At 38.3% G+C, this 14321-nt stretch overlaps 1 protein-coding gene across 1 annotated transcript in view; it reads right to left on the reverse strand.

Moving 5' to 3' along the window:
- Window positions 1–5599: 5599 nt before the first annotated feature.
- LOC114243533 (uncharacterized) overlaps window positions 5600–14321 on the reverse strand; it is a 157759-nt gene continuing 149037 nt past the window's right edge. Inside the window, exons 6-7 of the mRNA XM_028175092.2 lie at window positions 9807–10169; window positions 5600–8076 (exon numbers count right to left, since the gene is read on the reverse strand). Of these exons, the coding sequence (XP_028030893.2) occupies window positions 7734–8076; window positions 9807–10169 (706 nt within the window). The 3' untranslated portion in view covers window positions 5600–7733. The remainder of the gene's footprint in view (window positions 8077–9806; window positions 10170–14321) is intronic.

A 14321-nucleotide genomic window follows, 5' to 3' on the forward strand; every position in this document is an offset into this window, starting at 1 on the left:
GGACGTCAGCAATGCCAGGGGCAGAGCCAACTGAGCCAAGCCGCTACCTACCATTAATTTCACAAGTGTTTGTTGTCCCCAATTCGCGATTCTAATTGTGAAGAGCTGTTCAGTTGATGAATGAATTTTTGATTTATAACCGCTTTATGAATTTGGCATTGGCGTTAATATAGTCAAGGGGCCCTTTAAAGTGCTTGAAGAAATGAATACTAGTCCTTGGATCTAATTATTTTGACTTTCTGTTCATGGTGAAACTTATCGAAGCCAATTCCACTCTCCTGTTTAAATATTACACTAACATCAATCGAAGTCAATAAATAAATTATTAACAAGGATCTTACATTCGTACTTTCGCTGTGTTGTATTATGATTTGTTTTATTATCTTACGGTACCGAATAATATCTTACTATACTTAAATATCATATATCCTTTATGGAAACTATATATAATATGCATCCGATCTCAAAACTGCGTTTAAAAGGTGAATGAATTTGAGCTAATGGATATGGATGGATATTTATTTATATATATATTTATAATATGTATATATTTATGTATATGTATTTATTTAAGTACGAGTATTTGTATCTATAAATATTTTGTATGTTATATATATACATATACATATGTTTAAGTACCTAATATCACTATAACACTACACCTACCAAGGTTCATCGCTGCACTCCCCTAAGGTAGACTGTCAGAGAATGCCTATGGCATTCAGTCCGCCTTTATACCGTCAAGTATATAAAGCTATAAATAAATAAACAAATATATTACCTAAGCATAGACATAATATAGTTAAATCGCACATCGGATTAATCTCGTATTCATTTATTTGTTTTTTATTATAGTAATTTAAGAAGAAGCAAACATTTTGAGTACTTTCTTGTCGTGTAACATTAATGGTATTACTAAACATCCCCTAAGTAAAAAAAATACACGTAGGTAATATAGAAAACATTAATTGTTATATGTTATGAATTTACGTTCTTGTAAAAATAGAATTCTTTTGTTTCTGACGTTGTATACAAGCACGTTTGGTGTATGGTGATATTGTTTGTTACGCCGGTCACCATGGCGACGGTATCGGTTCATCTAGATGGAAATGACTCCGGTCAATGGGTCGTTGATCTTTTGCGGATTGAAGCTAGCCCTCGCGCGGTTAAAGTGAAAAGGAATGTGTTGATTAACATTATTATTGGCGTTTTTTGAGTAGATTAGCTCAATTGGAAAACTACACTACAAGCTAGAGTGCATGATTTGTTTTGCATCAGAAATTTATAAGAACTAGTGGTCCCGCAGTAGTCGAAATTCGACTATAATAAGTTTGAACATTATTATGGTTCTTTTGTCTATTGTCAAAGACTATTATATTTCTATAATCATAGATTTCGCCAAGACTAAAGTATAGACTACAGGCAAATAATATTAAAGATAAACAATGTTAACCTACTCTCAATTTGACCACAGACTTTAAGCACTAACCAATGTTTCACAATAAACAAAATGGATATATATGTATGTGTCTGTGTCAAATACATGGTAGTGTGTGTAATTTTTTTTATTGATTTAAAGTATTTTTAAAGCATAATTTAAAAAAAAATATTAGCCCTCTGCACTCCTCTATATTCTTTATAAGTGTGGGAAATTTCATACTCCTCCGTCCGCGCAATTTTCGTAAAAAGGGGTACAAAGTTTTTGCTTTACGTATTAATATACTTAGGTAGGTATAGATAGCGGTAATGTTTTATACAGTGTATAGGGCCCACCATCTTTTTACCATCTGTAGTAAAGCATGGCCCATTATTATTATATGAGTAGTAGAGGTGTAGCGCTAGCTAACATACAATACAAGGTATTTGACAGATGTCTGAATGGCGCTAATGATTATTTTAAAATAGGTTTGCTTATATACAAGTACCTTGCCCACTGAGTTTCTCGCCGGATCTTCTCAGCGGGTCGCGTTTCCGATCCGGTGGTAGATTCTGCGAAGCACTGCTCTTGCTAGGGCCCGTGTTAGCAAACTTCCGGTTTGAGAGCTCACCTACACGTCAAGGAGAAGCTGAAATAGCCTCTCAAGGCTATCAGCATAGGTAGGAAAAACAAAAAAGAAAAACAAGTACTGTAGATTAAGGAGAATCGGGACATTTTCAATTCCAACATAAAATTTCAACGGCTGTTAGGATAATAGCAATAAAATTGAGAGTAAAATGGTTCCGGAGGCTAAATACATAGTTCATTGCACAATATACACAAGAACTTAAAAAACTAGTTTGACCCGATTCCCGTACCGGACTTTAACATTTAGGCCGTCAGTCCAACGACCAATATCCCGCGGTCCGTGAAAGACATTCCCAAGAAGGAAATTATTCCGTAGCGTTTTTGGCTTAAAGGTTAAAACGCCCGGTGTACTCCTATCGAGCGATGCAACTATATCCGGTGCAAAATCTTACAAACAGCTACTATTTTTAATACGCTTTTATTAGCTTCAGACGTATGTATGGTAGTATTTTTTTTTTTTTAATAAATATTATTTTCTATTTTTTAGTTGGATTTTCTATAAAAGCGTATTTTTTTAGTTTTTTTTAACTATTATTTATCTATAGGAATATCTACAAAACGTGTGTGACTTATATGATGAATGTTTTTTACTATAGTTACGCGTGTTGAAAACCCGCGAAGACGGATCACCGTCCTGCCTTTACTTTTATTTTTTATTTTTTTATTGCTTAGATGGGTGGACGAGCTTACCTGGTGTTAAGTGGTTACTGGAGCCCATACACATCTATAACGTAAATGTGCCACCCACCTTGAGATATGAGTTCTAGGTCTCAGTATATTTACAATGGCTACCCCACCCTTCAAACAGAAACGCATTACTGCTTCTCGGCAGAAATAGGCAGGGCGGTGGTACCTACCCGGGCGGACTCACAAGAGTTCCTACCACAAGTAAAAAGTTTTTTTATTACCAAGTTTACTTATCGCGAAACTATTCTTGTCTTCCGGTTCGGATGGTGGGACAGTTATATAATTTTAAGACTTTGGACCTCATGTCTGAAAATGGACGGACGGTGGTATTCACGTTGGTGTCTATCGGTTCCAGTGGGTCATAATACAGTCTGTATCATGGGTACCGAATTCTGGACGAGAACAAGGACTCCCAAATCCGGGTCGCCAAATAATTTTAATCGAGATATTGATTTCTAAGATTTTAGTTATACAAGTGTGTGCACCGTCTCCTGAAGTTACTTACATACTGATACTATTCTTATCATTTGTTTTATTTTAATTGGCTTTGATAGTCAGATGAGCACACCCGATGGTCACCACAAACTCATTAACGTCAGCAACACCAGGGGAAAAGTCAAGGCGCCATCAATCATGGAAGACATTGTGATATGGCACTGTGGTAGAAAGTTCAATCGAAAGAATAAATAGATTTTTGGAAACGCACTGTCGATGAACGCAGTGTTCCATAGAACCTTACTTACAGTGAGTGACCTCTGCTCTGGTCGCGGGCGCTGTGATGGCTTAAAGGAAGTGAGGGGATTATCTCAAACAAATCCTGAGAGTGCTTCAGCAGTACCCACAACTACCTAGTCAGGTCATAAATTCTGTCACATGTTTAATGTAAAATAATTGAAACAAGTTTATTCATTATGTAACCATTTATATACCAAAATGAACTTAACAAAACATAGATTCTTACGACACTAAAGTTTATTCAAAATGACCTCCGTGATTTTGAATACAGGCCTTCAATCTGCACGGCCATTCGTCTATCGCAGCACGAACGAGGTCCATGTCAATATCAGCGGCTGCCTTAATCAAGGATGTCTTGAGTGACTCCAAATTGGGATGAGGCTTTGAGCACGCCTTTGCCATATCTTGTAATCTAACGGATTCAAATCTGGACTGGAGGAGGGCCGGTCTTCGTGCCGGATGAAGTCGATTTCACGCGCTGCCAGCCAGTCTTGTGTGCTCTTCGCTCTATGAGCTGGCGCCGAATCTTGTTGGAATACCCAGTGCCTGTTATTGAACATGGTATGAGAAACAGGTTCCACAAGGTTCGTCAGGACTGTATTTTGATACACAACTGCATTCGTTTTTACACCTTTCTCACAAAAATGTACCTCTGTTAAGCCCCAATAAGAAACTCCCAACCATACCAAGAGCGAGGATGGAAAATGACCTCGTTGGACACGCGGAATACGGTTGCTCGCTTCTTCACTACTGTGTGCGTACACCTTATCATTTTGTTTGTTGTAGCTCTCTTCTACGGTAAAAATTTTTTCATCCGAAAAAAGAATTTCCCGATATTTTTTTCCCGCGTACCGCTTCAACAAAGCGCAGCATCTCTTTAGTCTCAGGTCCATTAGACGAGCATTCAAACGATGTCCTGTTTTTCTTCGATATGCCCGAAGCCCTAAGTCTTCATTTAACACCCTTTTCACCGTGGTTCTGCTTAACCCCATCTGAAGGGCCAACAGTTTCTGCTTACGTTTGGGATTTCTTTGAATTCGCGCCTTCACAGCTTTTATCACTGCTGGAGTCCTAACAGACCGAGGGCGACCACTTCTTGACCTGTCATCTACACTAGAGTCTTCATTGTATCGTTTGATGGTACGATAAACGAATCTTTTGGTTACATTCAAATTTTTCAGTATGTTAAAAATTTGAATTGGCGCGTAACCGCAACGATGCAACGCAATAACTGCAACACGGTCTTCTTTAAGCGTCCACTCCATATTTAAAAATGAGTAAAATTCTATAAAGTATACATTTTTATTTTCATGAACAATTCGAAATTCGAATTCTATAAACTTTTTTGTGGCCAGCATTCTAAAAGAAAAGTTTTTACTGTGTGACCATACTTATGACCTGACTAGGTATTTACTATCTTATACTCAATTTCCTTTGTCGTCATTTTAAAGTCGTCGTGGACTAAAGGATAAGACGTCCGGTGCATTCGTGTTGAAGCGATGCACCAGTGTTCGAATCCGAGGCGGGTACCAATTTTTCTAATGAAATACGTACTTAACAAATGTTCACGATTGACTTCTACGGTGAAGGAATAACATCGTGTAATAAAAATCAAACCCGGAAAATTATAATTTGCATAATTACTGGTGGTAGGACCTCTTGTGAGTCCGCGCGGGTAGGTACCACCACTCTGCCTATTTCTGCCGTGAAGCAGTAATGCATTTCATTCATTTGAAGGGTAGGGCAGCCATTGTAGCTATACTTGAGTAACTATACTTGAGACCTTAGAACTTATATCTCAAGATGGGTGGCGCATTTACGTTTTAGATGTATATGGGCTCCAGTAACCACTTAACACCACGTGGGCTCGTCTACCAATCAAAGCAATAAAAAAAAATCGTATCACTCTTGTCAGAGCGGTCGTGGTCGTGGTCGAAATGTATTGGCTTAGGGGTAGGACAATGAATTTGGGACTCCAACCTCTATTGAATGGCGACTTTCATAAACTTCTTTAAATAATTTAGTTTAGAATAAACATCAAAAATAAGTTTAAGCATACCCAGCTACTCGACGCTAGATGGCAGCACTCGGATGACGCGAATGAAACATCGGTTTGCTCAAAAACATGTTTATTTTGCTTATAAATTACAATCAAGTACAATATTAATACTTAAAATATAAAACGAAAAGTGTCCTAAGAAAAATATGTTAATGTTAATTTAGGGTTAAGTGTTTCCAATTTGAGTTAAATCAAAATATTATTATAATACGAATATCTATGATACGGTGTAAAGAATTTATTAAGACTAGTCCGTTTGAAATCTAAATTTTATTACTAAATGGTTTTTTTTTTAATGATGTTCTAATTTTAATTAGGTAAAGTTAGAGGCATGAGACATATTTAACACATTACGGTTGTTTTTAGAGTACATTTATTTATTTTTTGCTTAGAAGGGTGGACGAGCTTTCGGCCCACCTGGTGTTAAGTGCCTGTAGGCATAAATGCTGCAACGGCAATTTGAGGTTTATGTCTCTATTGCAAATATAAGAATTACAATTTTTGTGGAAATTAAAATGAAGCAAACATTTCAATTTCCTTATGCCGGCTTTTTTTTTTAAATTGTGTATCCGATTATTTTATTTATTTGAATATTCTCATGCCCATAACGTTAAGATTTCAAAATTATGTAATAAAAAAAGTATATAATATGTATTTCAAAGCAATCGAACCTAAATAACATTAAATAAAGAGATTGACTGATTTATTTTAATGATTTATTTTAAAGATACACACGTACAAGTATTGCTAAAGGGGAGGCTACACGTTCAATAAATATCGCATTGATCGCAACGACTGCTTAAGCTCAAATATTTTCAGTGTGAGACACAGTTCACACGAGTTTTGCACTCATCAGTAACCAAATATGGCTCAGAATGTTTTTTTTTTTCGGATCAATGTTTGAACATCGACCTTGTGTTAAGTTTTGTTGCACTCACAGTTTCGCCATAGTAAACTAAGCAGTAATTGTGCTAAGTTGTGCAAAGCTACCGTTTAAGTTCAGCTTAAGTTAGTCGCCCGTCATTGTATCCGCCAATGACGCTATTGATTGACCGTGTAGTCTTCGCTTAAGTTCTTAATGTAGAATCTCTTGACGCTTATACGAAATTCATAAATGCGAGGACTATTTGTATTGGCAGTTGATATATTTCTTTAATATATTATAAATATTATAGTCAAACTAAATATTAAAAAAAATTGGAACGAAGCTTACGTAGTATTTATTAATCTTAAATAAATTTAAAATGCCAATTTTTACGTACGACAAATTTATAAAATTGTTTGTTTTTGTAAATTTTTATACAAAGTTTTAGAACATTCTAGAATACTCCATTACAAAATAAGAACGTGTAGTTAAAATCCAAAAAAATATATGTAATTAGAATCGTGATTATATTATTATATAATTTTTATTTATTAGTAAAAATTTAGTGAATAATATATTTTCAATGATATATTTTCATAATAATCTTACTGACTAGTTTTTTTATAATTAGACACTAGAGCGACGCACTACGGAAATAAATATTTAATTAACAATAAAAAGACATGTTCGATGATTCTGTTCACAGGAGCAGCAAAACAGATGTACTTAAATAAAATATGGCTTTTTTATAAAATATTCATTGCATTTTTTATTAAATGAAGATTCAACGCGATTGCCGTCGTAACTCAGATTTGTTTTAATAGTTTTAATCAATCAAAAAGTATGCATTGAACATAATATTAAAGTGGTAACTAAACCTAAATAATCCTAGTAAAACTCTCACTGGATCATAAGCTTGTAAGTTATAGAAAAACGAATATAGACAAATGTATAGACACTCATAGCAAGGCGACTGAGACTCGCGATTCTAACACAATCGTGTGACGTGGGCTTACAATTTCGCGAAACTCAACGGACACGGGACGAGAATGACGAGATGCTTAGCGGATGAAATTATTTTATGTGATTATTTGACTGTAAAAAAACAAACAAACAAACAAAACGTCACATCACACTTTCGTCACGTTCTGCCAACTCTGTATAGCGAAGAGAAGAAGAACACAGTAGATCTTAACACGTAAAGAGTTTGTGTCACTCGAAGAGAGAGAGAGTGAGAAACGTCGCGGACGTGTTAAGGGAAGGTTGCGTAATCGTTAAAGCGAGCGGGAAGTAAAAGCTTATGTCTACTAGGAATCAGGGAATCAGGGGGTCGCGGGGGGATGAGGCGCGGGGGCGGTCTCTGGCGGGAGCAGCATGTCGAACTCTTCCACGATGGTCTTGGGGTGCAGAGCGCTGATGTTGTTGTTCACGGTGTAGGTGCGCGCGTGCGCTTGCGCCAGCGGCGGCTTGTTGACGAGCCAGTCGTCGGCGTGCGCTTGCAGGCGGCGGCGGCGGGCGGCGCGCGCTAGCTGCTTGTTGCGGAGGTGCTCGAGGCGCGCTAGATGCGTGTTGATCTGCTGCGGGCTCAGTCCCGTGCGCCCGGAGCGAAGCAGCATGGCGTTGCGCTGGTACGAGCCCTCGGGGTCGTGTCTGTTCCACGTGTAACTGGAAATAAAACAGTATGCTTAAGATACCTTCAGCTCTAACACCAGAAGCAAGCTTAGGGATCCCGGTAACCGTACTGGTCGAACTTGGCAAAGAGTTCGACGTGCAACCTAACCCATGCATCAGCCCACTGAGTTTCTCGCCGGATCTTCTCAGCGGGTCGCGATTCCGATTAGGTAGTGGATTCATTCGCGAAGTAGCTACTCTTGAGTTGTTAGGTCTTTTCTTAGGAGGCGCTCGGCTAGCTGTTAGCAAATCCCACCCCTCCTGGCTGAGCCTTGCTCGCCCACCTGTCCTGGCGAAACTGGAAAGGCCTCCGGGCCACCAGTAATACATCAATCATAAAAAAAAGTATGATTAATGTACAGTAGTACATTGCAGTGTGCTTAGTGCGAGTTTTTTAACGTTCTCGATAGCGTAAAAGTTAACTCAATTTTGTATGGAGTTCGAAGGTTTATCTACGTTTGTCGCTAGAGGCACTGTTCCAACTATATACAGATTTCAGTTAACTTTTACGCTATCGAGATCGCTAAAAAACTGACATTAAGCACATCGGACAGACAATATAGACAACATTTCAAATGCAAACAGAACATAAACGTAGAAAAGGCTGAATTCAAAACATGTTTTCAATTTCTGTATGTCTTATATGTAAAATGTTATTGGCGTGTGAACAAACTCAGGGGTCACTTAGTGTTAAATGGAATACGGAACCCGTAGACATAGAAGTCTGAGTGCCATCACACAGTTTGAGATATCTCAATTGTACAATATAATGACTAGCCCAACCTTCAAATCGAAACGTATGACTACTTTGCGACTGAAATAGGCATTTAATTACCCATGCGTTCTAAGAACTAATCCTACCACTATTATGTAAAGTCTTTTAATCAAATATGATTTATCTCTTTTCTCTTCTATTTCTGATCTGTATTATCTTACTGTCTGTAAATTATTTTTATTTCGAGTAAAGCAACAAACATCCAGTTCCAGAATCTTCAATTACTTACGAATATTACGAGGGAGACTGTAATGTCATTACATTGATGTATATCGCAATAAAGATCCACTTAATGTGTTTAGTTCGAGGTAGTAAATTGAGCCGCGCAAGAAATGTATCGCCCTAAAGATCTTGCAATGGGAAAAGTTTCCTCGAGTTATTGAAAATTCTAAACGTTAATGGCATCGTAAAGAAATGTTTGGTCCGTTATTACGCTTGGCGCGTGCCACTGGCCGGCTTCTTGTGCCAAATTTACGATTACCAAATTGCGAAATTCCGAACTGAAATCCGTGTTTATGAGTGTTTAACAGTAATAATTCTCCGAATCTTGATCACGCAGGAGCCAGTCACCGTCGACGCCGTCGATAACCTTTGCATTAGACGCCTTCAGCTCTAACACTAGGAGCAGGCTTAGCGACCTCGGTAACCGTACTCGTCGAACTCGACAAAGAGTTCGCCGTGCAACCTAACCCATGAATCAGCTCGCTGAGTTTCTCGCCGGATCTTCTCAGCGGGTCGCGATTCCGATCCGGTAGTAGATTCATTCGCGAAGCAGCTACTCTTGAGCTGTCAGGTCTCCTTCGGAGGCGCTCGGGTAGCTGTTAGCAAATCCCACCCCTCCTGGCTGAGCCTTTGCTCGCCCACCTGTCCTGGTGATACTGGAAAGGCCTCGGGGCCACCAGTAATCCTTCAATCATAAAAAAAAAACAATAATAATGCCAATGCTTACCCTGGGAATGGTCTCTTGAGCCGTCTCCGGACGGGTCGCCTCCTCCGCAGCTCATTGATTCCGTGACCATTTGATTTCGATTTGCGCGTCGAGTTGATTCTGTTCCTATTGCGTTTCGGTCCGTTCCTACCGTTGGTCGGTTGCAAGTCATACGACTTGGGGCTCACAACTGGGTTAACCCTCATATCATTAACCATCATAGGGTCGTTGACCTCGCGGCTGACGCTCTGGGCCGCGATTTCGTTGATCTTGCCCATTCTCTGCCAGCGGCGGCGGATGTCCTTCACTTTGGATTTGGGCATTTTGAGGAGTTTCGTTTTGCAGATATAGTGGCGAGGCTCTATGCAGAGACGTGGCGCCCATCTGAAAAGACAAATCAATATTTCATTCTTACGTGTATGAAATTATCAAGTACCATTAAAATATTTTCGGTAGGCAGCAGCTTGGGTCTGCCCATTGCTGGCATTGCTGAAGTCCATGGGCGACCGTAACCACTCACCATCAGGTGGGCTGTGTGCTCGTCTACCTACAAGGGTAATAAAAAAAAAACATTTCAAAAACATCCAAAATTCGAAGTTTCCTTTGCCAATAGTTAATAAATATCGAATGACGAAATGTGTTTGTGTTCGAAAATGTCACCTTATCCGAGACCTTGGAAAGGATCCTGACAATAAAAGCAAACATAGCGTAATACAATGCCGCGCTGAATGAGAAACATAAAGCTTATTGGTTTTCGCGGTATCGATACAATAGGTTTTCTTAATAATATTTTAGTTTATCTTGTATCGTAAGTCATAAGCGAAAGCAGTTTATGATGTTCAAAATTCAAATTCGATTGAAGATTGTATTTTTTATAATTCTTAGGTAGATACTATTCCAAGAAAACAGCAGTACCAGGGATAGAACGATATAGACCACTTTCATAAGATCTTTAAAAATAAGTTCAATGTTCGTTACTTTTATTTTCTTGATACGTAGATATTATTAGAATATTGATAACTGATTTTAATCCGAAGAAAACATGTAAATTTTTGGTAAATAATAGGTAGTTAAGTAAACTTGTATGGAAATTTAATAACTAAAAGGACAATTAAAGTAAATTTATCAGCTTGTATGATAATATTTGGCTGATTGAGGCTCAAATCGTCTGAGCGCAACGTGTTCACTTCGTTTTTGTGACCTTCCCCATATATAGTTGAGTGTTCGTGAAAAAACGTTCATTATTTAATGTTGTTCACGTACTCGTATGTATTTCGATTATTCTGAGCTTCTTTGAACATAATTATTGAGATCGACATTGATATTGACATCATGACACCGTTACCTATCCTTATGCAAAAAAAAATGCCATTCTCTTTTGTCCAAACGAGTTTTTATAGTATTCTGATTTCAATTGATTAATAACTATTAAAGGCAGAAAAAAAAGTCATCTCTCGGGCTTTTTCTAATAATTGGTCTACAAGTCCCGGCCGGCATATAGCGCAATCTAACTCAGAAGTCCATGAAATTAGAGCACATAGAACGAGGCAGGAGCGGATGTATGTCACAGTCACGGTCACAGTTCTGTTGTACACTAACTCGTGACCCCAATCGGCTTGTACAGTATACTACAGTATACAATTCACTGGACTGTTATTAAGTTAAGAAGTACCAATCAGTGGATTTATTGTACAGCCATTCTTTTTTTTTATTGCTTATATGGGTAGACGAGCTCACAGCGCTCCGGTGTTAAGTGGTTACCGGAGCCCATAGACATCTACAACGTAAATGCCGCCACCCACATTGAGATATGGGCTCTAAGGTCTCAGTATAACTACAACGGTTACCCCACCGTTCCAACCGAAACGAATTACTGCTTCACGGCAGAAATAGGCAGGGTGGTGGTACCTACCCGTGCGGACTTACAAAACGTTTTACCACCAGTAAGAAAAATCTGAAAAATCGCCGCTTCTCACTTACACCACACGTCAACTACAATTTTAGATTCCGTATTTTAGGGCCCTCACCAACAACGGAGGGCCCCTCGCTATCCTTGAGTTCCCACACCATTGTGTTTGACACGTATTGAATTTTCAAATTATGTACATATTTGATCGTGTCAGATGCGTGGAGATTTCTTTAAATTCACAAACAAAAATCTGTTACTAATATTAAATATGAGTTTTTTGTTGGCTCACAACTAAAAATTTATGATTTATCGGGACTTATAAGCATCATGGGTTCATCCCCACGTAGGGATATTATATACTAATTTGCTTTGAAATAAAATACTGAAGAAAAACGCTTGACTTGCTTCATTTTTTTATTGTTCCGTTTTGCGGCCGATTTGGCAGGACGATAGTGCCAAATGATTGGCACTATCGTCACACAGTGGAATTGCTCGATGCGATTAAGCCGAACATCGTATACTTTAGGCCACGACGACTTCAAATAATACTATGTCTAGTTTAAACTTCATAAAAAAAGTATGTGAAAAATCTTTAACCACGATCTTCAGTGACAAACAAACCACACGTTTAGATTTGCTATATACTTAGATACTACAGCTCTTGCTATTTTAAACGGCTTCTTTGTTAATATGTGTTTCTGTATTTTTGTTGTAAAACTTTATTCATTTGATTATACTGACAGGTATTGTTTGAGAAGTAACAGATTTTGTTCCTCTAGTGATTCGGATGACGTCAGTGCATTCCCGATACTGGATTTCGTTAACACTTGTATATCCTCGAGTAGACGTCTTTCAACCGCTATGATTGCAAGAGTGAACGTTTATTTATTTGAGTGCAATTATTTATTTTCGTTAGATCGATTGTTTAGTTTTGAATTTTTAATAAGAGTTGTTTTACTGGCGAGTCTCGAAGTCACCGGTGTTCGTAGATCTTCAACGTTGTTGAGAGATCGTAATAGCATTCGGAAAAGAGTTTTTTACTATTTTTTTATTTCTTATATGGGTGGACGAGCTCACAGCCCACCTGGTGTTAAGTGGTCACTGGAGCCCATAGAAATCTACTACATAAATGCGCTACTCACCTTGAGATATAAGTTCTAAAGTCTCAGTATAGTTACAACGGGTACCCCACCCTTTCAAACCGAAACGCATTGCTGCTTCACGGCAGAAATAGGCGGAGTGGTGGTAGGCGTGCGGACGAAGTTAACAAAAGTGCCAGAATTATAAGTCACAAATAATGGATGAATTGAATTTCTGGAATTATCAGTTAAACAGAAAATTATTAATTAACTAGCTGACCCTGCAGACTTCGTAGTGCCTGAATCGATAAATAAAAGACCTAAACTTTATTTAATTCCGAGAATTTTCATATTTATCTACCTTTTAAACCTTCTCTGGACTTCGGCAAATAATTCAAGACCAAAATTAGCCAAATCGGTCCAGCCGTTCTTGAGTTTTAGCGAGACTAACGAACAGCAATTCATTTAAATCTTGCCATAAATACTGTGACAAAGGAAAAAAAAAATTCTATTGCAAATAACATTTATTACTTTTACAGTGTGTTAGTTTAATACATAAATATAAAAAACTTTAAAGTATAAAAAGCTTATTCGAAGTGGTTTCCATTGGCTGCAATACAGTCCTTTAAACGTTGAGGCCAGTTATCAATAGAAGCACGCACCCTTTCCATGGGAAAATTTTTCACTGCCAATCGTACGGATTGTTTTAGGGACTCCAAATTATCATGGCGTTTAGAGCAAGCCGTACTCTCTAAAACTGACCATAAATCATAATCCAGCGGATTAAGATCGGGACTAGACGACGGCCAGTCTTCAGCTCTGATGAAGTCCGAAACTTCGTTTCCAACCAAGACTGCGTAGACCGAGCTTTATGACCTGGCGCCGAGTCTTGCTGGAAGGACCATTCTTGATTATTGAACATGGTGTTGTTAAGGGGCTTCACTACCTTCTCAAGAATGGTATCTTGATACACTTGTGCCGATGTTTTGATACCTTTTTCACAAAAGTATGGCTCAGTCACTCCTTCATAGCTAATACCCCACCAAACCATCACTGAAGTCGGATAGGGCCCACGTTGCACTCTGTCTACTAATTGGGAAGCTTCCTTAGAGCTTTCAGCATAAATACGGTCATTTTGTTTGTTTAAATGTTGCTCAATTGTACAAATTTTCTCATCCGAAAAACAAAAATTTTCTATGTCCTCCCTTTGCGCACCGCTTCAGTAGTTGTTTCGCTTTTACCACCCTATTCACTTTTAAATTATCAGTTAAGAAATGACCAGGACGTCTCTTATAGGCTGCAAGTCCTAAGTCATCTTTTAAAATATGCGACATGGTTCTAGGTGCTATCTTCATCTCCCGAGATAAAAATCTTTTGCTTTCGGACAGGATTTCTTCGAATTCTTTCCCTTACTGCTTTGACCACCTTTTTCGTACGAATACTACGTGGACGGCCAGATCTTTTTCTGTCACAAACAGAGGAGGTCTCATTGCACCTATTAATAGCCCGGTACACAAACATTTTACTAATACCAAGCGTATGGAGAGT

Source organism: Bombyx mandarina, chromosome 22 (genome assembly GCF_030267445.1).
Source record: "Bombyx mandarina strain Sakado chromosome 22, ASM3026744v2".
Classification (NCBI taxonomy): Eukaryota; Metazoa; Arthropoda; class Insecta; order Lepidoptera; family Bombycidae; genus Bombyx; species Bombyx mandarina.